This window comes from Lampetra planeri, chromosome 49 (assembly GCF_965212315.1).
Source record: "Lampetra planeri chromosome 49, kcLamPlan1.2.h2, whole genome shotgun sequence".
NCBI lineage: Eukaryota > Metazoa > Chordata > Hyperoartia > Petromyzontiformes > Petromyzontidae > Lampetra > Lampetra planeri.
This window is the reverse complement of record NC_136155.1, coordinates 4,329,724-4,355,287: the sequence shown is the minus strand read 5'-3', so window position 1 is coordinate 4,355,287 and position 25,564 is coordinate 4,329,724. Positions and strand designations below refer to the sequence as shown.

General features: G+C 51.8%; 2 protein-coding genes across 3 annotated transcripts in view; both read left to right on the top strand.

The window, feature by feature from the left end:
- LOC144733917 (uncharacterized) overlaps positions 1-11,517 on the top strand; it is a 36,559-nt gene extending 25,042 nt beyond the window's left edge. For both annotated transcript variants that reach the window (XM_078615928.1, XM_078615927.1), the window contains exons 14-24: positions 468-540; positions 1,209-1,287; positions 2,275-2,364; positions 2,564-2,749; positions 2,960-3,044; positions 3,610-3,704; positions 4,740-4,818; positions 5,249-5,350; positions 5,718-5,815; positions 6,958-7,086; positions 7,399-11,517. In XM_078615928.1, coding sequence (XP_078472054.1) covers positions 468-540; positions 1,209-1,287; positions 2,275-2,364; positions 2,564-2,749; positions 2,960-3,044; positions 3,610-3,704; positions 4,740-4,818; positions 5,249-5,350; positions 5,718-5,815; positions 6,958-7,086; positions 7,399-7,558 — 1,176 coding nt within the window. In that variant the 3' untranslated portion in view covers positions 7,559-11,517. The remainder of the gene's footprint in view (positions 1-467; positions 541-1,208; positions 1,288-2,274; positions 2,365-2,563; positions 2,750-2,959; positions 3,045-3,609; positions 3,705-4,739; positions 4,819-5,248; positions 5,351-5,717; positions 5,816-6,957; positions 7,087-7,398) is intronic.
- A 6,027-nt stretch (positions 11,518-17,544) lies between these two features.
- The window catches only part of ASS1 (argininosuccinate synthase 1), a 74,297-nt gene continuing 66,277 nt past the window's right edge, over positions 17,545-25,564 (top strand). The window contains exon 1 of the mRNA XM_078616141.1: positions 17,545-17,753. The gene's annotated coding sequence lies outside the window, so the exon portion shown is untranslated. The remainder of the gene's footprint in view (positions 17,754-25,564) is intronic.

Genomic DNA, 25,564 nt, shown 5'->3' with positions numbered 1-25,564 from the left:
TCACATAGACACCCACATACTCGCACATAGAGACCCATAGGCTCACATAGAGACCCACACACTCGCATTGATGCACGGACATGCATAGAGACCTACACACTGACACAGAGACCAATTACTGATGAGTTATGAATTGGGAGGAAACCCGTACCACCCAGAGAAAACCCCATGCAGGTGAGGGGCGGAGGGGAAGCAACACTCCATCCCCGTACAGGAGTCGAGCCAGGGCACGGGCTCGTCCTCGACGTCCACGGAGAAGGCAGCTTCAACAACGCCCGTGCGATCCGCCAACCCTCGCCTCGGGCAGTGCTTGGGTGACAGGCGTGCGTAGGCCCGCGCCCGCTGCTCGAGTAAATGCTGGCGTGTGCGCGGCAACGAACGACCGGGCAGAACCGAGCGAATCGCTGGCGCAAAAAAAAACTAAAAAAATGACAATGACCGATCCGAACGATCCGCTCGCGTTGCAGGGAGAGGACGGGCCGAGCCTGAGGGGCGGCTACGTCAACTCGCTCCTCGTCTACGCCACCGTGGAGGGCAACGGTAAGCGGCCCGACGATCAAACACGTGCAGCAGGCAGCGTTGTATTGTTGGTGGTGGTGGTAGTGACGGCTGTGGTGGTGGCACAAGCGCCGTGGTGACGTCACCGCTACTTAGTGGCAGATGGCGGTTGTTGTTGATGCTGCTGTGGTAGTGTTGACTTTAGCCATGGTGACAATTGTCTTCGTATTGGTAGTAGCAATGGCTCTAGATGATGATGGTGGTAGTAGTGGTGGTGGTGATGATGCTGTGGTAGTGTTGGGGTTAGCCATGGTGGTGATGGTGGTGACGGTGGTGACGGTGGTGACGGTGGTGACGGTGACGGTGACGACGGTGACGGTGGCGACGGTGACGACGGTGACGGTGGCGACGGTGACGGTGGCGACGGTGACGGTGGCGACGGTGACGGTGGCGACGGTGGCGACGGTGACGGCGACGGTGGCGACGGTGACGGTGGCGACGGTGACGGTGGCGACGGTGACGGTGGCGACGGTGACGGTGGCGACGGTGACGGTGGCGACGGTGACGGTGGCGACGGTGACGGTGGTGACGGTGGTGACGATGATGGTGGTGACGGTGATAGTGATGGTGGTGGTGGCGTCGGTGGTGACTCTGTTGTTGCTGGCTATGGGGATGTTTCCACACGCCGCTCTACGTCCCATCTCACGCAGCTGGCTTCCGGGACGTGTTCCTCATGACGTACCGCTCCTTCCTTTCGCCCAAGGAGCTGTTGCAGAAGCTGCTGCTCCGATATCCTTACCGACCGCTCGAGGTCTCACCGCTCGCTCCGTCGATCAATCGAGTCTGGCTCCAGCGAGCCGTAGGTCAATTGGCAGTCGGTGATGAATGAGTGAATGGCAAACTTGGCACGTTCGTCAATAACCTTTGCACCTTACGAGGGCCATAGTCCAAAATGTTTATACCCTAAGCGAATTCTCTTATTGATCATTAGTTCAGAAGGTGTGTAAGCGGATGGACTAGAGAAAAAAAACATATATGTGGATAGACTGTATTTATTAAACTTTTTTTATGGCTTTTTAAAGTTGGAATTTCACTAAATAAAGTGGGGAAAAAACTAATTTCACGTCATGGGGTTTGTTTTTGTGTTTGTTTGCCGAGTCATCTTGCCAAGTTTGAGAACCCTGAGTCACCCCTCACACGTTCGTCAATAAGACTGGCTGTTAAAATAGCAATAAGAGCTGTTTTGGGCAATTACCCTTCTTGCACTAAATCTATACTAAACTTTTTATTTTACAAGGTAGGGCCCACTGAGCTACGTAGCTCCTTTCAGAAGTGACCGACCGTCACAAATGATAGCACAACAAAGCGGCTTCATTGTGGCGTGGACATGAATAGCAGCAAAATACTCTATAAACGAATGTTGATTCTGAATGTGGAGAGAAAAACTCCAAATATACAGGCGTCAGGGTCAGGATCAGGAACGAACTCACGACCTCCCGTGAACCAGGAGAGTTAGTTAACATCTCGCCACCATGGCGCACAGATGACAGCCATTGCCTGCAACGTCACCCATTTAATATTTAATTCCCCTTTAAGGCCGCGGCGTTATTAACTAAAGCGAGTTTCCCGTTATTTGTGCTCATGCACCAACTGCCAATGTGGTATCCTCAAATAATTCTGTGCGCGTTACCAGTTAAGGAAATGTTGATGGATTGAGAATGATTATGGCGACGACGATAATGAGAACGATGAAGGCCTTGACTCGTCACCGCCCACGCTTGCCAAGTTTTGCCGTGCTTCGGGTGCGGAGGAGCTGATTGGACGAGACACGCTGCACATGACTCTGCGTGTCGTGCAGGAGCTACGGTGAGCGCCGACGGCCGACTCGGTTTGACACCTGAAGCATCGCGAACTTGCTCATTCGATCTTCCGCGATTCCCCGTTGCCCGCCGTAGTTCCGTTTTTAAAGCGACGCGGAATCCCAACGGTCAGCCGCTCGAGCGTAACCGTAACCTCCCCCCCGCCCCCCCCCCGTCCACGTGACCCCTGCAACCCGCTGCGACAGCCCGCGGGAGCTGTCGCGTGAGCTGCTGTCGCTGCTGCTGGAGGCGAGCTGCTCGCTGCTCTCCGGGGGGGACCTGGGGGGCGCGCGGCGCCTACGTGATGCGGTGCTCGCCAAGGCCGAGGAGCGGCGCCTCGAGCAAGCGGTGCCGCCCGCGTCACCGCTGTCGGCGCGCAGCGTCTCGTCCAGGCACGCACACACACACACACAGTGCCTCATCCCAAGCACGCACACACACACAGTGCTTCATCCCAGGCACGCACGCACACACACAGCGTCTCGTCCAAGCACGCACACGTACGCGCACGCTCCCTCGCTCACTGTCATGTGTCAATGTGCGTGCGGCACCGGTGGTGGTGGTGGCGGCGCTCGCGGCGATGGTGGCGACGCTCGGCGCAGGAAACGGACGCTGCTCGACTTCCCGAGCCAGGAGCTGGCGGAGCAGCTGACGCTGCTCGACTCGCAGCTCTTCCTCAAGATACAGGTGCGACAGTCGACACGCGTCACCTAGCCTGGCACGAGGTGCCGCCATTCGCCACTAATCGACGGTGACATCACCGTGGCGCTTGTTGCCGGAGGGTGGCTGCCTCCCAACGAACTTAGTAGCGTCCTTCTCGAGCCTCCACCTCCACAGAGGCCGACCTTGACACTGCCGGTACCGGTCATCGGCAAGTCCACTCGTCTCCGCATCCTCCTGTACCGTGTCAGCCCATCTCTTCTCTAGCCCCTGCCGTGCCCGTTTAGCCCCCTCTATTGGGCTAAATAGAAGCTGCTTGACTATCCGGTGGCTTGGCATGCGGGGGGGGGGGGGGCTACATGACCCAGCCACCAACAACCCCGTCTGCAATATAAGCTTGCGCACGCGCCTGTATCCATATCTTTCGCGGATCTGCGAGCTCCCGTCTAGGTAAACCCCTGGAAAGAATCGTAGAGGTAAGCCAGCCCGATTGGTCCAAGTCCTCAACGCTCGTGTACAATTTAGCCCCCTCTAATCCGGTCGATGACGATAGTGATCGTGTTGTTGCTGCTGCATCTCCGTGGCTTCACAGATCCCGGAGCTGCTCATGTGGGCGCGTGACCAGGCGGAGGAGCAGAGCCCGAACCTGGCTCACTTCACGGAGCACTTCAACGCCGTGTCCTACTGGTGGGGGATACGGCTCGCACGCACGCATGCCTCGTGCACACGATGTTAATGCGCGCGCCTGTGACGCATCCCGCGTTTATGCGTACACGTCTGATGCATGCAAGTAGAATAATCTCCAACACGGATTTCTCTTAATACCTACGGCTCCAGAACACACGAGTGTAAATCAAGAGGTGGCTTTTTGCACTGTCTGTTGACCAATCAGATCGATGTCGTCTACTGCGTTACCTCTTGATGAGCCTAACGATGATCGTGGTGCGATCGATGGTGGTAAAAAAAATACACCCGTGGCACAACACGGGAAGTGGAGTCGTCAAGGATAGACCGTATGGAAAAAGAAAAGAGTGCCAAAGTTGAGAGTGAAGATGCAGATTGGAAAAGTGGAAAAAGAGCGGAACAATGGGACTGAAGGTTACGAGGGTGAGAAGGAATGACCAGGCCAAGATGTTGGGGATGATGACGAGAGGGCGGTGATGATGATGATGATGATGAGAGGTTGATGATGATGACGAGAGGGCTGTGGTGATGATGATGAGATGGCAGTGATAATGAGAGGTTGGTGATGATGGTGATGATGAGAGGTTGGTGATGATGATAGGGCGGTGCTGATGATGAGAGGGCGGTGGTGATGATGATCATGAGAGGGTGGTGGTGGTGATGATTATGATGATGAGAGGGCAGTGATGATGATGATCATGAGAGGGTTATGGAAGAGAGGGAGAAGAGAGAAGGAAGGAGCGAGGCAGAATGGAGCTGCATGGAGAAGGAGCGGCGTCTTGTTATCACAGCGGGTGGTGGCGGAGAGATGGGGGGGGGGATCAGAGTTAGGGTGGAAACACACAAACGCAACGTGGTTTACTGGAGGCTCGGCTGATTTAGAGAGCGAGATCGTGATCCATAGATGAGAGGGGAGGGGTTCAGAGTGGCGTTGGTCACACAGAAGCCACGTGATTTACAGGAAGCTCGAGCTGATGTTGAGAGAGAGAGGGGATGAGGGGAAAATTGAAACTGATCTTGTTTTGTTTTTGTCTCCAGGGTTCGTTCGATCATAATTCAGCACGAAAGGGCACAAGATCGGGAGAAAATGCTGATTAAATTCGTCAAGATTCTCAAGGTTTGTGCTGGGCTTGGGGTTTTTTTTTTCTCCTTCCCATAAAAAAATGGTAATGATGGTGGATGGTTGTCAATGCGATTTAAGGTAATTGGCGATTATGATAATGGTGGCAATTGATAATATATTTATGATATTGAGGCTGATGATGATAATACAATGTTTTCATCATCATGAATAACAGATTGCAGCTATGATGATGGTCGTCACTGATATTTATATTTATGACGTTATTGGTAGTGGTTGAATTGGTGGTGGTTGGTTGTTAAATTGGTGATGGTCGCAATAACAGCGGTGGTCATGATGATCATGATTGCGTGATGACCTATGTTGGTGCTCATGGGGGGTTGATATATTAACGATGACGATGTGGAGGAAGACGATGTGGAGGATGTGGACGATGGCTGATGTTGACGATGTTTCTGGGGCGCAGTGCCTCCGGAAGCTGAACAACTTCAACTCGTACCTCGCCATCCTGTCGGCCGCTGACTCGGTGCCAATCCGCAGACTGGACTGGCACAAGCAGACGAGAGAGGTAATGCGTTTGACACGGTGGTCCCTTGTTTCACCAGGCAGACTGTTGGGACACGAGGCTGTCGGTCAACGCCGACTAACACCCGTGAAGGTGGTGCAATCGGTGTTTCACCGGCACCGCACCCAACCACTCATCTCCCCAGTGCTGATATTTATACTCGCCGCTTCAGGTGCTCATTTTAAAGCCGAGTGGACCTAGGGGAGGCCCAGGACCACCGATGCGAACCCTGGCCTACTCGGATAATTGAGAGTCTACTGTATGTACACAACGGCTGACTTTTCAGCCCTTCTATGTGCAATGCGGAAGGATGAACGTACAAACATATTGTGTGTAAAGTGACGGGGGCCGTGGGGTTATCTCCGTGCAGCGGCTGGCGGAGCACACGAGCATCATGGACAGCTCGTCCTCGTTCCGCGCCTACAGAGCGGAGCTCGCCGACGCTCAGCCGCCATGCATCCCCTACCTGTGAGTTGCCCTGCACCGCCCCACCTAGCCCCACCCCACCTAGCCCCACCCCATCTAGCCCCATCCCACTCTGCATCCCCTACCTGTGAGTTGCCCTGCACCGCCCTACCTAGCCCCACCCTACCTAGCCCCACCCCACCTAGCCCCACCCCACCTAGCCCCACCCCACTCTGCATCCCCTATCTGTGAGTTGCCCTGCACCGCCCTACCTAGCCCCACCCCGCTCTGGATCGCCTACCTGTGAGTTGCCCTGCACCGCCCTACCTAGCCCCACCCCACCTAGCCCCACCCCACCTAGCCCCACCCTACCTAGCCCCACCCCGCTCTGGATCCCCTACCTGTGAGTTGCCCTGCACCGCCCTACCTATCCCCACCCTACCTAGCCCCACCCCACCTAGCCCCACCCCTCCTAACCCCACCCCTCCTAGCCCCACCCCTCCTAGCCCCACCCCACTTAGCCCCTACCCCACTCTCGATCCCCTACCTGTGAGTGGATGGGATTCCCCCCCCATCTAGCCCTGCCCCGCCCTGCCCCACCCCGCCCTGCCCTGCCCTGTTTCTGCCCCGCCCCGCCCTGCCCTGCCCCACCTAACCCCACCCCACTCTGTGCCACCCTGCCCTTCCCCCTCACCCTACCCCGGTTGATGCTGTGGGTGTGTTAACCATAACAGAGGTGCCGTTTGCTTCACAGCGGATGACGATAGAGATCCCATGATGTTCTGGTAAAAATAGTCGACCGTGTTTGTACACACAAACACGAAACCTTCGTGATAGCATTGTGCTTGAAGAATGGCGGTAATACTAAATTAAACTAAATTATTCTTACATTGGCCATTCCTCCCAGGAGTGCTACAAATTCGACAACCCGAGTTCGATTCCTGTTCCCAGCCAGTCATGAGTGTCCAATATCGGAAGCAGTCGTGGGCCTCCGAGAGGTCCGCTCGAGCATAAATGAGTAGCTGGTGTGGTTGTGTATGAAACATCGGCACTCCCGATACAAATGTGGCCTTGCGTACTGCTGGACATCCACAGCTTTTTGTGCGGAAACCAGAAATTCGTAGGTGCTACTCGTTAACGGCACTTGCCCCAACAGTCTTCTGAAGGCTATACGGGGGACCTTTGCCTTTTTGTTTTCTGTGCAGTGGGCTGGTTCTCCAGGACCTCACGTTTGCCCACCTGGGAAACCCCGACACCATCGACGGGAAAATCAACGTGGCCAAGTGCTGGCACCAGTTCTCCATTCTCAGCACTGTGCATCGATTCCAGCGCTGGTGAGTGAGCCAAGCACTGTTTCGCACATACACCGGTGGGTGGGCGGCTGGGTGGCTGGGCGGCTGGGTGAGTGGGTGGACAGCGAGGTCGGTGGGTGGAGGCCGGGTCGGTGGCTGGGTGGGCATATCTGTGATTCACCAACTCTCAGATACAACAAATTAATCCTATAACAGTTGCCCCTGATAAATGTGTTTTTGAAGTTTCCGTATTTCACTGACTCGCTGTCTGATCACCGCTGGCTCCCCCCACTCCCACAACCCCCCTTCCACCCACCGTCCCCTCCAACCGTGTCGTTTGCTGGCGCCCTGCAGCCGGTACCAGCTGAAGCGCAGTGAGACCATCATCGCGTTCTTCAACTACTTTGGTGACCACCTGTCGGAGGAGGCCCTGTGGGAGCTGTCGGTCAAGATCAAGCCCCGCAAAGTCGCTCCGCGGCGCAGCAGCAGCGTGCGTGAGCCGGCGCGCTCGTGAGCCCCAGGGCCACACCGACCCTCCCACGCTTCGAGAGGCGTGTGCCGGCCGCCGCCAGTTGCGTACGAGCGGTGCGCCGAGTTCGCGTTACACGCGTGGTGGTGGGGGGCGGGACCGATGGGGGCGCACGGATGGACGCAGGAATGACGACGCCGCCGAAAAAAGAAAAGAACTTGACGCTCGATTCGAAGCTCGAATTTCGTGAATCGTGATAACCTGTCAAATCACTCTGTGGCGGGGAGGTGCTAGGATTTGTGTGAAGACACAACCGACGCAACAAGCGACAATTCTGGATCTATCCGTAACATCCGAGTCTCGAAAATTAATTTGTCAGACTGCACGGGGGGGGCGGTCGGGGGGAGGAGTGGGCGAAGCGTGCTTTTGTCTCGCGGGACGAGCCCGTGTCCTTTCGGGACTCTGGCGGTGCGTCCTGTCACCCAATGTGGTGTTTGCCGAGTGGGCAATGCTCGCACGCGTCTGCTGCTGCTTCTCCTGCCCTCTCGTGAAAAAATATGGAAAGGAAAATGTAGCGAAGGTCCATGATGATGGTGATGGCAGGGGTGATGATGTTGTACCAGTGCCATGCCCTGTCCATTTGTAAAAAAAGAATGTGTTTACCACAAATCAAACTGACTTAAGTTTACAGAATTAATACCTTTTTTGTTAAGCTTCTGGCTGCAGTGCCGATGTAAAAACACATTGCTGTGAAAGAGCCTTGCCACATGACATTCGAGGGCTCGCCGTGCGAGAAAGAGAGGCTTCTGGGACGAACAAACATCGACCCCGAGAGGAAGGTCCACGAGGTGGACGTGCCGGCCGCTGCTGGAAGTCGTTGCGATGAGCGAGTCTGAGGCCGGCATTCTCATCTTTGTCCTACGGAAGTGAGCATTGATTCACTTGCTGGACATCTGTGAAAAAGAACCACGTAGCTCATCGGATTCCTCCAGTCTAGATAAAGATTCTGATTCCATCGCGACCGGAGGCACACTCTTAACGGGAATCGAGATAATTTAACAAAGGAATATCCGTACTACTTGTAAGGATCGCCATAAATCACGACCAGAACTCATGTGTGCACTCAAGGGGACTGGTATAGTTTGTCAAGGGAGCCGTGTGTACAAACCAGGCTTTGCCTTTTAAAGTCAACAAAATGTAAAAAAACTGCGTACAGTGTTGCTGAGACTGTAACATAATGGCGTCTACGGGCTGTATGTATGCGTGTACATCTATTCCTCTGTAAAGCCTTATAAACGCCTGGGCCAAGTCCTGTTTACGAGCACCTAATGACGGTCAGCACGGTGCACAAGGGAACAGTGCTGCGATCAGCATCGCCCCACGCATGGTCGCCTTTATCTGCCCGGCGCTGACACTGCTCATATTGAGACACACTGTGCTAGGCTCTCATCGAAGGCTGAGCTGGGACTAAGCGGAGGCCCCAGGACAAGTTCTAAAAGCAGCCTGCCACCGATGTTGACTTTGTTGTTTTGTTTAATACGCAGCAGGCGTTTGTGACCAATGTTATCCATAATAGAGGTGTTTGTGTTTAGATCGCGTAAATATGAATGTCGTTAAACCCGCCATCACTCGACGCAGCCAATCAGCAAGGTTTGTGGGTTTACTCTCCAACAAAATATAACGAATTGCCATATTTTGTTTACATGACAAACCTTACTAATTGGCTGTTTCAGGCGGTGGTGGGTTTCGACGACACGCATTTATATTTATGTGATCTAGCCAAAAAAAAAGCCCCTTCTGGATTTGTTGTTTTTGTTAGCACAGAGCGCAAAGCCACCGCGCGATGGCCGATCTCACACAAAACGAACATCGGCGCTGGAAAGACAAAGGCAGGTCGCACCACGCCGTTGCAAATCCACAAATAGGTGCTCGCCGACGGGACTTTCCCCATTAAAAGATGTAATTTACGGCAATAGGCGCAAGAGATCGAGTCCTTTACGGTTTGCGTGTGCGTGTAAATGTATGTGTACATTATATATTTAAAAAAAGGTATATATATATGTTATGTATTAACCTACAGTGGTGCTAAACCCGTGTCCGCTTAATGAACGAACGTTGTGCTGGCGTCCTCGAATTGGTCCAATGAGCGCGATGCCCCCCCCCCCCCCCCCCCCCCCCCGACGTCGCCGAGGTTTTTTTCGGCGGCAGCAACAACTCACGTGCAACTCGCGTGTGCCCTTGGTGTAAGGGAACGAGCAACAGAGAGGTAGACGGGGAGAATGGAACTACAAAATATCCACCCAGGAACGGACTCGCAGCTGTCGGGGGATAGAAAGCAAGTAATGTCTGGTGAAACGAGCGGTACTCCTGTGTATACGGTATTTTGCGTAAAAACACCGATATGCATGAGGGTGTTACCAGTCAAGATAATCGGCCCATCATCACTCTGGGGTCGATAAAGTAAGTACCACGTTGTGGAGAAGTCTCTTCGTTTCATATGGATAGATTTGCCTCACCCTCTCCTGCCCCCTGCCATAGGAATGAGGAATTTCCTACACTGGCACCAAGGCTCCAAAACGGCGGGGGTAGGGGGAGGTGCATAAGCACCACTGCCTTAATGGTAGTTCGTGCAGGAAATTGCTTCGACTTAAATTTATTTCGCTGTTGTAGCCAGTCAAGCGAGAAAGATGAAAAAGCATCGATCGGTCGACGTGGAGACGCCGATGTTGTCGCCACCGCCGTTCAGCGTTCATCTTCTCCGAAGACTTGCGCAACGCGAGAGAGCCGTGTGAATGCGGAGTTGCTTCTTTGCTTTTTTCTTTTCTCCCCCGAGGTCCCAACTTTGTAAACTGCGGCGGCGGCGTCGGCGCGGACTTTGGCGCACTTGAGCGCGCGTCGCAGCGGGCTCTGGAGACTTGTTGTGGACGGCGGATAACTCGACTACGTTTAACTGCAAGCAGAAGAGTTACGCGCCAGTGTTGCATTGCAAAGCCCAACCGTCTTGGACGTAGCGAGGTATCCTCGGCGACGTGGAAGCTTGCGGATACTCTGCCAATGAGTCGAACGAACAAACGGGGAAAGGTCGTTTGCGGGTTTTGGCGAAGGTGGACTTTGAGTCTCACTTTTCTGCCCGTGTGGTTTCCATATGACCCCCAACCCCCGCCCTCCACCCCAAGTGACCTTCCGTGCTTGGGAAAGGTAAAGTTTTGTTTCGAGTTGGTGAGACACAAGCGAGCGACGAACTCGTCTCGCTCGTCCCTGTATGGTGGTTGTGAATATTGACTGTGTGTACGTGTGATGCATGTCAACTGGGAGGGGGGGGAGGGCGGAATTGGATATTTTTTTTACATTGAAAGATTTGTGTTGAATGTCTTTTGTTAAGTCGTGAGTCGCAGCACTCCTTCAGTTTGCCGACTTGTGCATCACCTGCCCCCCCCCCCCCCCACGTGACCGTGTTGGCGAGAGGAGCAGTTGGTGCACATGTCCGTTTTGGTAAACGCGGCGGTTGTTCTTTGCATCCTCGCCATCATCATTATTATGATGACCGTATTGGATAATGCCGAGTTGTGTGTGACTGGTAACTGAAAGTCCTATTCGGCCTTGCGGCTCGGTGGGGGAAAAACAACCGGGCTCCTCTTATCGGAAGGTTGAAAATTCAAATCCTGGTTGGGGACAGCGGGTGGGGGGGGAGTGTTTGAACCCCATCATCCCTTCGAGAGGGGGGGGGGGGGTGGTCGGTAAAATACATACCACATTGTGGAGAACAGGACAACGGTGGTTGTCCTCTGGAGAGGATTTGGCATTTGGGATGGCTGTGTGGGCCACTGCCGTGAAAGCCCAGTTGGGATTGGGAGATCGTCACCTCGACTCGTTTTTACTTCGCTGTCGGGAATGGACGTTCTCCCGGCCCCTGGTCTGTAACGTACTCTGCTCTGCGATGTTGTATTTAAGTGGGCAGATTGGTGTCTTTTTTTTTTACAAATAAATGTTTTATTGTTTATATATATATGTGTGTGTGCGCTTGTGAGAATGTGTCGCGCGTGGGTTATTATCGTGTGGTTTACATTTTGCGTGCCGCGTTTCCAAAATCCAGGACCTCGCTCACACCCTTTCACCTCGTCAATGACCGAGACTTGAAACATTTTTGTTTAAATCCTCTTTCTTTTGGGGAAGTCATCAGTTTATATCGGCCAGGCGGTGATCCAAGAGAAGAGACTCGCAATCGCAAGAGAATTGCCAAGTTGAAATCCCAGCCGGGAGTCGGCAGATGATGAACAAACTTTCCCGTGTGTCGTCAGGGTTGTGCACCGCGTCTTGCTCTGCAGTCATTGTCCGACGTTTCGCTGCGCGTTTCGTTTCCAGAAGAATCTACCCGACCACGTGATGCACCTCCGATTTAACACAGTGACGCGATGCCCGATCCACAAAAACGAATGAGACATCGCAGCGATACGCTCCGCTCCTTCTGACGCGATTATCTGGCTTTGCCACGTGAATGTGAAATTGTCGTTACTCCACATCGGCCGTACGAAAGCAGGAGATTAGCACGGTTGGCTACGTACGGTGGGAAAGAAGTTCGCCATGCAAGATGCAGTCGCCTGAAGAATCTCCCCAGCGTGTGGGACGGAACGTCTGAGATCTTACTTGAGTTTTTCTAGATCGCCTTGGCTCAAGGCGCTTTATTTACACCGTTTAAAAAGCGATGGCAACTAAAATATCGATTCAACTTGTCTAGGATTTTCTATAACAATTTAGTCAAATTGCTTTACAAGAATTATAAATTGTAAATTATTATTTGGCTGATGGGGGGGAAAGAGATGGCAAGGGAGGGTGATGATAGGGAGGGAGGGAGGGAGGTGAGGTTAGAAACGGGAAGGGATGACAAGGGAGGGTGATGATGGGGAAAGGGAGGGCGAGGTTGGGAAGGGAGAGGATGGTGAAGGTTTTCAGGACGAAGACGGGAAGTCGTTGAGGAATTCATGGCGAAGGCATGCGAGGGTTCGAGGATGAGTGGCTTCACAGGGCAACATGGGAGTCAGGAAAGGGCAGGGGAGGGAGGGGAGAGTGGGAGTGCAATATATTCCTAGCGATAATCACTCTTATTGCACCCAATAACTGCAATGTGTAAAAATACATTCGCGTGTTTGACCGCAAGTGTTGCGGTTAATGCAAACATGATCCCTTGTTTAAAAGTGTCAGTTTCGTTGCCAGTTAAAAGGGTAAAAACATATTACTACACTCACGTGGTTAAAAAAAGACAAGTTACATTCACATCGAAAGTCAATTTGATGAAGTGTTTTGGGTTGGATCGCGTTAATGTGATGTCGTAAACCCACCTCCTACGCGTTAAATTTAAAAGTCGAATTGTCCCCTTGCTTAAACGTCTTCAGTGGTGAGCCTGAGCCTGTGGTGGAAATTCCACCTTGTCATGGCAGGGCCCAATCACTGCATATAGGACAACCACTGTAGACCTTCCGGGATAATCTTATGAGAAGCTTGAGGAGTTGCCAAATTATTTTCTGGACCAGCGAAACGAGATTTTAGTTTCGCTGGCTGGAATGTGTCCGGAACAACCTCCCACACCTCCCGTGGGCGAGGTCGTTGCGCAACGCGTTGATTTGCATACAGGTGTGTGCACAGGTAAGGTGAGGTCACGTCGCCCCGGTGCGGTTCCTGCGTGCTTTGTGATCTGTGTGTGTGTGTGCGTGCGCAATTGTGTGGGGGTGCGGTGGTGTAGTGGTTAGCGGACTGCGTTACGAACCCGGCAAACCCGAGTTCGATTGCAGCTCACGACCAGCACCAGTGGTGATTATCTGAACCGGTTCTGGAACTCCCCTAGGTTGACTCGGCCTCAAATGAGTACTGTACCTGGTTCGGTGTGTAAACATCGCCACGAAGGAGACAAAGGTGGCCGGGGACGGTGCTGGCCACCCACTCCCTCGTGTGCCGTTCCGGCCTTCATAGGTGCTCGCTAACAGCACTTGTCCCAACACTCTGATCGGGCTATACGGGGGACCTTTGTCTTTGTGTGCGCGATGATGGCAGTGGTGGTTCGCGCGCTGCGCTACGCACCCGGCGGCCCGAGATCGAGTGCCCCGCTCGTGGCCAATATCTTCTCTTTCCGATTTATTTTACCAAGTGCGCGGCTTGTGAACAATATTGTCTCAGGAACTTGGGGGAAACAAAGGCGGTCGGGCGTGGTGTTGGTTACCCCGCCCCTCACCAGCCTCCTGTGAAAACAGACGCCGATCTTCCGTGCACCAGCAGCATCGAGACCCCGTGGTGCAGCCGCCTCGTCTCTCCTGAACTCTTTGCTCCCGTTGCTTGTCCATCATTTTCCTCTCATCTCCCATTCTGTATCCCCCTTCTCTCTTCCCGTTTCCGTTCTCTTGCCCACCCCCCAAGACATCAAGAAAACGACACAAATATTTATTTTTATTTTGTTTATGATTTATTACTGAAAGAACCAATAATAAGTCTACATTATAGACTGCCAGTACGCTCACCGAGGTTAAGAACCAGGCTATAGTCTACATTATAGACTGACAGTACGCTCACTCAGTTTAATAACCATTGCTACAGTCTACATTATAGACTACCAGTACGCTCACTCAGTTTAATAACCAGGCTACAGTCTACATTATAGACTGACAGTACGCTCACTCAGTTTAATAACCAGGCTACAGTCTACATTATAGACTGCCAGTACGCTCACCGAGGTTAGGAACCAGGCTACAGTCTACATTATAGACTGCCAGTACACTCACCCGGCTTAATAACCATTGCTACAGTGTACATTATAGACTGCCAATACGCTCACAGAGGTTAAGAACCAGGCTAGTCTAAATCTTGAAGTTTTCGTGACTGCAGGAATTCATATTCTTTGGGTCTTTCGGTAAAGTCACGTAGATAGAAAAATGATTTTAAAAATATCACGACGTTTCGATTGCAACACAAGCAATCGTCATCAGATGAAAAAATATAGTGGAAGAGCTGCTGACGCAGGATGTTATAAAGGTTAGAGATGGGTGTAGCCCAAAGGTCATAAGCAACGTGGGCGGGGCTATAAATGAAATTTACATGTAATTAATTGTAAGATCGGAGAGCTGATCTACCTCCACCACGACGAAGCTGTGCAGGTGGCCATTGTATTGTGAGAGATTAGCATGTCAATGTAGGAAAACGAAAACTACCACCACATCGAGGAAAACGAGCAACGGTGGCTGTGTTAGTGAGACATTTAGCCTGTTAATGTAAAGACATTTAACCTGGTAATGTAACTAAGCGAGTCGAAAATAACTGCTAACATCGGCAGGGAGGATGGAAACATCACAGCCAGTTATGACTTAAACTGGTTATCCTTTTGAGTGCAAATAAAAGTGTGTGCATTGGAAAAACTTGGGGGGGGGGGTGTTTACCATTTTTTTTACAACATGCACGCATCACGTGTGCCCGCGTGATTTCACGCCAGCGTGTGGCTTGGCAGTCAATTCACCCGTCCTGCCACACAGCATTTCACCACACCATCACCTTTCCATCATCAACTCAGAGCTCACCTCATTTCCATCCCTTTGAGCCCAACCTCGACTCCCCCACAAGACAAAGATCCCCCCTGTAGCCTTAAACGGCACACGAGGAAGTGGGTGACTAGCACAACGGCCGTCCGCCTTTGTCTCCCCAGTACCGATGCTTGCTCACCGCACCAGGTACTCATTTGAGGCTGAATCGACCTAGAGGAGGCCCAGGATCTAGTTCAAATACTCGTCACTGGTGTTGGCGGCCGTGAGTGGGAATCGAACTCAGATGGCTGGATCAGTAGCGCAGCGCGGCTAACCACTGCACCACCGCTCCCTCCACGCAACTCCTCCACATAGCGCTTGAAAAACAAACACCTAAATTTCGATTTAAAGCTTTCGTGACTGCAGGGATTCATCTTCTTGGTTATTTCGGTAAAGTCACGTAGAAGGGAAGTAATACAATAATAAAAATAAAACATAATAAAATAATTCTCACGACGTTTCGGCCACAACGCAAACAGCCGTCCTCAGGTGAATAATGAAACACCGCCGAGCTTGGAGCGTATATTTAAGCTGGGTTGGAGGGAGGAAGAAGAGCGCCTTGAAAAAAAGAATGTGCATATCAAGAGGAATCGCATAAATATGCTAAATTCCTTTTGATATGCGCATTCTTTTGTCAAGGCGCTCTTCTTCCCACCTCCAACCCAGCTAAAATATACGCTCCAAGCTTGGCGGTGTTTCATTCTTCACCTGAGGACGGCTGCTTGCGTTGTGGCCAAAACGTCGTGAGAATTATTTTATTTTGTTTTATTTGTATTATTTTATTACTTCCCTTCTACGTGACTTTACCGAAAGAACCAAGAAGATGAAACGAACACCTCTAAAATGTGTTCACGGTTTGTGCCGCTTAATGTTCGCGCGTGAAGTCTGACGTTTCGCTCCACATGCTGGCGTCTGCGGCCTGTCAATCCATAACAGCTCTGGGCTTGTACACTTTGGCCTCCTGCCAGCAAGCCTCAGGAGACCCTTCAACGTGGCCTCAAAGTGCACCTCGCCTGGCACTGCATCTCCTCTCATCTATCTGCATCTCTATATATTGCCTACATCTTCATTCTCATCTCACCACGCACAACTTTGTCGAATGTCAACACTTCATCTCATCGCATCTCTATATCTTGTCCACAGGGTGTTGCAGATGTCTTGTGACCCCAATTTTCTTCTCTAAATCGTAATATTTTTGCATACCAACGGGCGTGAAAAACAAAAATTTATAAAAATAAAGGAAAAATGTTGGGTAAATTAATTGGAGGTCGCAAGACATGTGGACCACCCTGTACATCTCCATTCTCATCTCTATCGCACACACATCGGTCCTCTAAACTCACTACCCATACTATAATATCACCTCGCCTCACCTCTATCCCTTGCCTACATCTCTCTCTCTCTGAGCGGTACATCACCAGCTCTCGTTATCATCACCCACCACCAGCACCACCGACTACCACCACCACCACCAGCATCAATTCCCTAGCCTACTCCATATAAGCAGCGCGTTTTCTGCATCTCCGCATGCACACACGACTCGGTTTATTTAATCAGCCTATCTATTGGCTTCCACGCAGTGCCGGATTATATCGTAGTAGCACAAGTAGCTACATAATGCTACGGGCCCCGCATTTTCAAGGGCCCGCGCTAAATGCTTTCAAGCTATCAATTCCGGTTCAGTGATTCTGCACTTGCTCTATTACTATAGTACTATACCGCCTTCGACTTTCATGAACGACTGGGTGTTTAAGGTTAGCGATTTGTCGCATTATCTGGCTGTATAGCAAATGAAAAAATACAATTACTTTACTATGCAAGTTTAAAATGTATGTGTTTTAGTATTTACGTGGTTTTTAGGGCCCCTTTACAATATACGCTACAGGTCCCGCACTAGCTTAGTCCGGCACTGCTTTCACGCCACTGTTATTAAGCAGCAGCAGAAGCTTGATAAAGCAAAGCAAACAGGGCACCTGTTTCCACCATCTGGGTCTCATCAGCGAGGCGCGGGCTTTGTTTTTAAAAAATTAACCCGTAAAAACAAAGTTTTTCACTATAAATCCTTTACATGTATATGCGTGGCATCGGTTTTATTTTATTATTCATTTCTGTTTTTCTTGAGTAAGAGTTTCATTTTGATCACATTGGTATTTGAAATTAAATATGAAATTTTTTTTTCCTAAAAAGTGGAAAATTTTGGGAAAAATTTTTCACGAAAATAAATTGTCACGCACAACGAATCTGTGCGCAAAATGTCAGCTCGATTGGATCACGGGAAGTGGGTTAAAACACGACCGAAAGATTTGCACGGTCGTAAGCGCGCAAGCAAGCAAGCAAGTGAACTTAATATAAAGGATTTTTTTTTAAAAATTGCCCCCGCAATTAACGAGTTAGTGCCACACCACCTCTGTGTAATCTCCGAGGGGCGTTGGACGCCAGCGAGTTTATGAAACTCGCCCACTCAGCACCGCAGGACAATTGATGTCGGTGGGAGGAGCAGAACCTCCCGTAGTCAGGCGTTGAGTTTCTCAATGTAAGTCCCTCCCCATTGCTCCGGGCAGGAGACACGCGCGAGCTAAGAACGCGACCTTGCAAGGGGACTTCCTCGAGAGAGACACGGAGCAAGCGACGAAGCAGAGCCGACGTTATCCGCTTGCCCCCGATCTACCAACCACTTGGAGGTAAGAAGGACATTCCACTCCACGTGTCCACTCTTAGTATCGAGCGGTGTACCCCCATCACCTCGGCACCACAGTTTTCCTCCCAACAGAATCTCCATCACCATCACGGACGCCGGTTTAGCTTCGTCTGCTGACGTTCGCTTGATGTACTCGCATAACTTTTGGCAAGGCGCAGCCCCAGCAACTGCCGGCTGAGTATGATGAAACGTGAAGCGGATATGATGACGATGCAGGTGATGTAATTGCTGGGAGAGTTACAGGCGACCCGTGGCTTGCCGGCCAACATTGGTTTAAAAAAAACAAAAACGCGACCAACACCATCGCCCATTATATTTCTGTACTGTTTTTTTTATTTCACGCGGACAACTTTTTCTAGTTTTTCTCCTGTGTCGCCTTTTCATTGAACAGAACTCATCGCGTTCGACAACCCGCGACTCCGTCGTGATGTTCCTGCTTGCGCTGCTCGCCCTCTCGCTCCGATCTCTCTCTCCTAGCCTCTCCACTGCTAGCCTGTTCTCTCTCTCACTCTCCTAGCCTCTCCACTGCTAGCCTGTTCTCTCTCTCACTCTCCTAGTCTCTCCACTGCTAGCCTGTTCTCTCTCACTCTCTCTCCTAGCCTCTACACTGCTAGCCTGTTCTCTCTCACTCTCTCTCCTAGCCTCTCCACTGCTAGCCTCTCCCTATCTCTTCTGCTAGCTTCTCTACTGCTAGCTTCTCTACTGCTAGCTTCTCTACCGCTAGCTTCTCTACCGCTAGCTTCTCTACCGCTAGCTTCTCTACCGCTAGCCTCTCTACCGCTAGCCTCTCTACCGCTAGCTTCTCTACCGCTAGCTTCTCTACCGCTAGCTTCTCTACCGCTAGCCTCTCTACCGCTAGCTTCTCTACCGCTAGCTTCTCTACCGCTAGCTTCTCTACCGCTAGCTTCTCTACCGCTAGCTTCTCTACCGCTAGCCTCTCTACCGCTAGCCTCTCTACCGCTAGCCTCTCTACCGCTAGCCTCTCTACCGCTAGCCTCTCTACCGCTAGCTTCTCTACCGCTAGCCTCTCTACCGCTAGCCTCTCTACCGCTAGCTTCTCTACCGCTAGCCTCTCTACCGCTAGCTTCTCTACCGCTAGCTTCTCTACCGCTAGCTTCTCTACCGCTAGCCTCTCTACCGCTAGCCTCTCTACCGCTAGCCTCTCTACCGCTAGCCTCTCTACCGCTAGCCTCTCTACCGCTAGCCTCTCTACCGCTAGCTTCTCTACCGCTAGCTTCTCTACCGCTAGCTTCTCTACCGCTAGCCTCTCTACCGCTAGCCTCTCTACCGCTAGCTTCTCTACCGCTAGCTTCTCTACCGCTAGCTTCTCTACCGCTAGCTTCTCTACCGCTAGCTTCTCTACCGCTAGCTTCTCTACCGCTAGCTTCTCTTCCGCTAGCTTCTCTACCGCTAGCCTCTCTACCGCTAGCTTCTCTACCGCTAGCTTCTCTACCGCTAGCCTCTCTACCGCTAGCCTCTCTACCGCTAGCTTCTCTACCGCTAGCTTCTCTATCGCTAGCCTCTCTACCGCTAGCTTCTCTACCGCTAGCTTCTCTACCGCTAGCCTCTCTACCGCTAGCTTCTCTACCGCTAGCTTCTCTATCGCTAGCCTCTCTACCGCTAGCTTCTCTACCGCTAGCTTCTCTACCGCTAGCCTCTCTACCGCTAGCTTCTCTACCGCTAGCTTCTCTACCGCTAGCTTCTCTACCGCTAGCTTCTCTACCGCTAGCTTCTCTACCGCTAGCTTCTCTTCCGCTAGCTTCTCTACCGCTAGCCTCTCTACCGCTAGCCTCTCTACCGCTAGCTTCTCTACCGCTAGCTTCTCTACCGCTAGCCTCTCTACCGCTAGCTTCTCTACCGCTAGCTTCTCTACCGCTAGCTTCTCTACCGCTAGCTTCTCTACCGCTAGCCTCTCTACCGCTAGCTTCTCTACCGCTAGCTTCTCTACCGCTAGCCTCTCTACCGCTAGCTTCTCTACCGCTAGCTTCTCTACCGCTAGCTTCTCTACCGCTAGCTTCTCTACCGCTAGCTTCTGTTCTGCTAGCTTATCTACTGCTAGCCTTTCTCCCCTCGCCTCTCCAACCTAGCCCTTGCCTCCAGTGGGGGGTTAAGCCATCACCGCTTAGAGGGCGAAGCGTGGCGAGCGGGGCCTTCGACTTATCCCCTCTTATCTTCACTCCGACCAACTCAACTCCCTCTCTTTTAGTTTTACGATCAGAGGAAACAAGAAGATGCTCGTTCATCATTTCGTTTTATTAGTTTTCTTTTCAATGCTTTGCTTTATGAAACATTTCACAAAATATGTCACACTCTGCTTTCCTTACCCCTTCTCTCTCTCTCTACCCCCCCATGTCACTCTCTCTCTCTCCCACGCTCCCGTATATATCCCCCCTCCTTATCAACTCCTCTCTATACTAATATGGTTTTCCCCTTTTTTTCTGGCAACAAAACTGACACCTTTTGCAATGAATCATGCTTACATTAACCACAATACTTGCAGTCAAATGCAAACAAAAAACAATACTCTGATAATTTATGCATTGTCTTTGAAACTGATTGGTCCACACCAGAGACAGCTTTCTTTAGAGCCTAGTCTCATATGGTGTTCGACCAGATGACGCCTAAAAGGCTTCTCTCTAATTAAGCTGGGGACCTCCCGTAGCCTCACGCCCCGTGGCTTCTGCCGCTATCGCCTCGATCTCCCGTCAGCCTGGCACCCGTCACGTGCCTGCAATTTGCGGGCAGCCAATCAGCGTTCTGCGTCTTGAGTGGCCCTCTCCTCTCCGTTGCTCTCTCTCTCTCTCGCCTGGCGACAGCGCTGCCCGTAAGGGGCCGTCCATAAATGACGTCACGCGATTTTGGACGATTTTTGACCCCCCCCCCCCTACTAGTCACACGGCGTCACAAAAAGTCAGACTCCCCCCCCTCAAATATGACGTGACAAAGCTCTGCCCCCCCACCACCCCAAAAAAATAAAACATGCTTCAAATCGCTTTTAACTATTGTCACCTGAGGACGGCTGCTTGCGTTGTGGCCGAAACGTCGTGAGAATTATATTATTTTGTTATGTTTTGTTTTTATTATTTTATTACTTCCCTTCTACGTGACTTTACCGAAAGAACCAAGAAGCTATTGTCATTGTAGTGCGTATTTAATGTGGCGCTGCACTCTGATGTTGTAGGAGAAAACATGTATTAAAACGTCTATTTAATTAAGTAGAACGTGTTGTCTATATTTATTTAAAGATGCGCATTTTGATGTGACGTCACATTTCTCAACCCCCCCGCCCCCTAGGTGTGACGTAATTTATGGACGGCCCCTTTAGCAAATCCCCCGCGTGCGCGCGTCACTCCAGTTCTCCTGCTGGCTTCACGGCTTCTCTTCCATGGCAACAACCGCGTGAACGACAATTATTATTCTCTTGGGGTCTTTCGGTAAAGTCGCGTAGAAAGAAAATTAATTATTCTAACAATAACAACGCAATTTGTGCCTGTTGAAAGCGACACCGAGTCTCGAGACCGATTTTATTTTTTGAAGATTCGTCCTGCACAGGGGATGTTTCGGCCAATTCCATTTCGAGGGCATAAAGGAGAGATGTTTGTTTATTTTAAATCACGATTGCTGAATACAGATTCCAAGATCCCCCCCCCAACCTCGAAACACCAATTGTCAAACAAGAAAGATCACATTTCGATTTAAAGCTTTCGTGACTGAAGGGATTCATCTTCTTGGTTCTTTCGGTAAAGTCATGTAGAATGGAAATAATAAAATAATAAAAACAAAACATAACAAAATAATATAATTCTCACGACGTTTCGGCCACAACGCAAGCAGCCGTCCTCAGGTGAAGACCAGGTCTGAATGAGACTGTCTTCTCGACAGACCTGTTCTCCACCTGAGGACGGCTACTTGCGTTGTGGCCGAAACGTCGTGAGAATTATTTTATTATGTTTTAATTTTTTTTTATTTTATTATTTCCATTCTACGTGACTTTACCGAAAGAACCAAGAAGAAGAAAGATCACAGTTTAACACGTAGACTTTCGCGACCAATAGCATGCATAATAGAGGGTTTTTTTGGGTTAGATCGCGTAAATATATAAATGTGTCGATTGTAAATGTTGTGGCTTTGCTCTCCAACATACAACCGGTGTGCTGTACTAGTGACGAATTGGCCACGTTCTGTTTACGTGACAACCCTTACTAGTTAGCTGTGTCGGGTGGTGGCGGGTTTAACGACACATTTATATATTTACGCGATCTAACCCAAAAAAACCTCTATTATGGAAGAAAGAGCACTGTTGAATGAAGGTGTACTAATAGCGTGGAGTTCATACGTGCCTTGAATTGAGCAAGGTTAGTATTGTTATTATAATAAGAAATGTGTGAAGGAGACGACGGTGGGAGGCAGTTTAAAAGTGGAGCGCTGTAAGGGGAGACGCATACAAATAAGTTGGGTGGCCTGCAGTGTGTGAGCGAGCGGGTGAGTGGGTGGGCGAGCGGGGTGGGCGAGCGGGTGGGCGAGCGGGTGGGCGAGCGGGTGGGCGAGCGGGTGGGCGAGCGGGTGGGCGAGCGGGTGGGCGAGCGGGTGGGCGAGCGGGTGGGCGAGCGGGTGGGCGAGCGGGTGGGCGAGCGGGTGGGCGAGCGGGTGAGCGAGCGGGTGAGCGAGCGGGTGAGCGAGCGGGTGAGCGAGCGGGTGAGCGAGCGGGTGAGCGAGCGGGTGAGCGAGCGGGGTGAGCGAGCGGGTGAGCGAGCGGGTGAGCGAGCGGGTGAGCGAGCGGGTGAGCGAGCGGGTGAGCGAGCGGGTGAGCGAGCGGGTGAGCGAGCGGGTGAGCGAGCGGGTGAGCGAGCGGGTGAGCGAGCGGGTGAGCGAGCGGGTGAGCGAGCGGGTGAGCGAGCGGGTGAGCGAGCGGGTGAGCGAGCGGGTGAGCGAGCGGGGTGAGCGAGCGGGGTGAGCGAGCGGGTGAGCGAGCGGGTGAGCGAGCGGGTGAGCGAGCGGGTGAGCGAGCGGGTGAGCGAGCGGGTGAGCGAGCGGGTGAGCGAGCGGGTGAGCGAGCGGGTGAGCGAGCGGGTGAGCGAGCGGGTGAGCGAGTGGGAAAGTAGTTGAATGGGTGAGTGCGTGCGTGAGCGAGGGGGTGAGTGGATGAGCGAACGGTTGAGCGAGTGGGTGAGCGGGTGAGTGGGTGGGTAAGTAGGTGAGTCGGTCCGTGGGTGAGCGAGTGGGTGAGTGAGTGAGTGGGTGAGCGAGTGGGAAAGCAGTTGAGTGAGTGGGTGAGTGGGCGAGGGAGCGGGGTGAGCGAGTGGGAGAGTGGGCGAGCGGGCGAGTGAGTGGGTGGCGAAATAGATGAGTGGGTCCGTGGGTGAGCGAGTGGGTGAGCGAGTGGGAAAGTAGTTGAGTGGGTGAGTGCCTGCGTGAGCGAAGGGGTGAGTGGATGAGCGAGCGGTTGAGCGAGTGGGTAAGCGGGTGAGTGGGTGGGTAAGTAGGTGAGTCGGTCCGTGGGTGAGCGAGTGGGTGAGTGAGTGGGTGAGCGAGTGGGAAAGCAGTTGAGTGAGTGGGTGAGTGGGCGAGGGAGCGGGTGAGCGAGTGGGAGAGTGGGCGAGCGGGCGAGTGAGTGGGTGGCGAAATAGATGAGTGGGTCCGTGGGTGAGCGAGTGGGTGAGCGAGTGGGAAAGTAGTTGAGTGGGTGAGTGCGTGCGTGAGCGAGTGGGTGAGCGGGTGAGTGGGTGGGGAAGTAGGTGAGTCGGTCGAGTGAGTGGGTGAGCGAGCGGGTGAGTGAGTGGGCGAGCGAGTGGGTGAGTGGGCGAGCGGGCGAGTGAGTGGGTGGCGAAATAGATGTGGGGGGTGAGTGGATGAGCGAGCGGTTGAGCGAGTGGGTGAGCGGGTGAGTGGGTGGGGAAGTAGGTGAGTCGGTCCGTGGGTGAGCGAGTGGGTGAGCGAGTGGATGAGCGAGTGGGTGAACGAGTGGGAAAGCAGTTGAGTGAGTGGGTGAGTGGGCGAGCGAGCGGGTGAGTGGGCGAGCGAGCGGAGAAGTAGGTGAGTCGGTCCGTGGGTGAGCGAGTGGGTGAGTGAGCGAGCGAGCGGGTGAGTCGGTGAGTGGGTGGGGAAGTAGGTGAGTCGGTCCGTGGGTGAGCGAGTGGGTGAGCGAGTGGGTGAGTGAGTGGGAAAGTAGTTGGATGGGTGAGTGGGAATGTAGTTGAGTGAATGAGTGGGTGAGCGAGCGGGGAAGTAGCTGAGTGGGTGAGTGTGTTGTTTTCACCTACAAGTGTGTGAGTGGGCGAGTGAGCGTTTTGGACATTTCAAACGCTCTTGTCGGCCTCAAGGTGCACTTAGCCTGGCTCAAATGCCGTGGCGACGTCACCGCCACTTAGTGGTGAATCGTCGTTATTGTTGAGTTGGGTGAGTTGGTGGGAACAGCAGTTTGGTGGGTGGGTGAGTGAGTGTGTTTACGACATGCAGTGTAAGTGGTTGAGTTAGTGGATGAGTCAGTGTGTTGCTGTGACTTGCAGTGTTAGTTTGGTGGTCGAACACAGATTTTTTTGTCGACATGAAACAGACCGAATCTGGTGGACCCGACTCAAAGGTGGGACGTTCGTGTGAACAGTTACCATTGTTGGGAGCGATAGGGCATTGATAAGATAAGGGGCCGTCCATAAATGACGTCACGCACCTGGGGGGGGGATCAGACATTTGTGACGAAGTGTGACGAGGGGGGTGTTTGAGAAATGTGACGTCACATCAAAATGCGCAATTTTAAATAAATATAGGCAACACGTTCTACTTAATTAAATATACTTTCTTATAAATGTTTTCTCCTACAACATCAGCGTGCAGCGCCGCATTAAATATGCACTACAATGACAATAGTTTAAAGCGATTTGAAGCATGTTTTATTTTCAAAATGCAAATATGGTTTTTTGGGGGGGGGGGGAGCTTTGTGACGTCATATTTGAGGGGGGGGGGGGGTCTGACTTTTGTGACGCCGTGTGACTAGGGGGGGGGGGGGTCAAAATCGTCCAAAAATCACGTGACGTCATTTATGGACGGCCCTTAAGGCTTTCTAACAATCTCCACATCCCGCAAATGCCGCATGTAATTTACGCGGTGACTCATTGTGGGCATATGCAGATTTCTAAACCGCCACCGGCTGAGTGATTACGAGAGAAGGGAGGTTGGGGTTTTGGATGCCAGCAACCTCGCCTTTTCAAATGACTGCATCCAACCGGTTTTCCAAGCGAAGTGTCTGCGCGAGGAGGAGCGACGCGCCCTCACAATTACAACGGACCAATAGATGCAAGTGACGTTGCATCTCTTAATCCGTTGGCGCTGTGGGTTTGATGTCCATCGGATTACGACAAGGCCCTAGCCATGGAGTCAACATTGGGGGGGACGAAATCTTTTCAGTGGGTCTGGGGGTCCCCCCCTCCCCCCCAAAAAAAAAAATCTAAATTTGAAAACTAATTTCCTGCCTAAAATATGTTTAAAAAGCACTAACACATAGGATGGACTTTTTATATATTTTTTTTACAGTAATGTCTAATAGTGAATTGTATTTCATTGCTCTGTTTTTCTTTTTTTAACTTTTCTTGTTTCATTGTGTGTAATGGCAGAGATTAGGGATTAATAAAGTACATACATTACCACGATCCTATAAACAGAAATCTATTTTATAGCGATATATTGGGGGGGGGGGGGGCATTTTGAGCATATTTGAATATTGGCGGGGATGTGTGTCCCCCATATATATTATAATTACGGCCTTGGACTACGTGACGATGTTTTTTGCTGCTGTTGCTA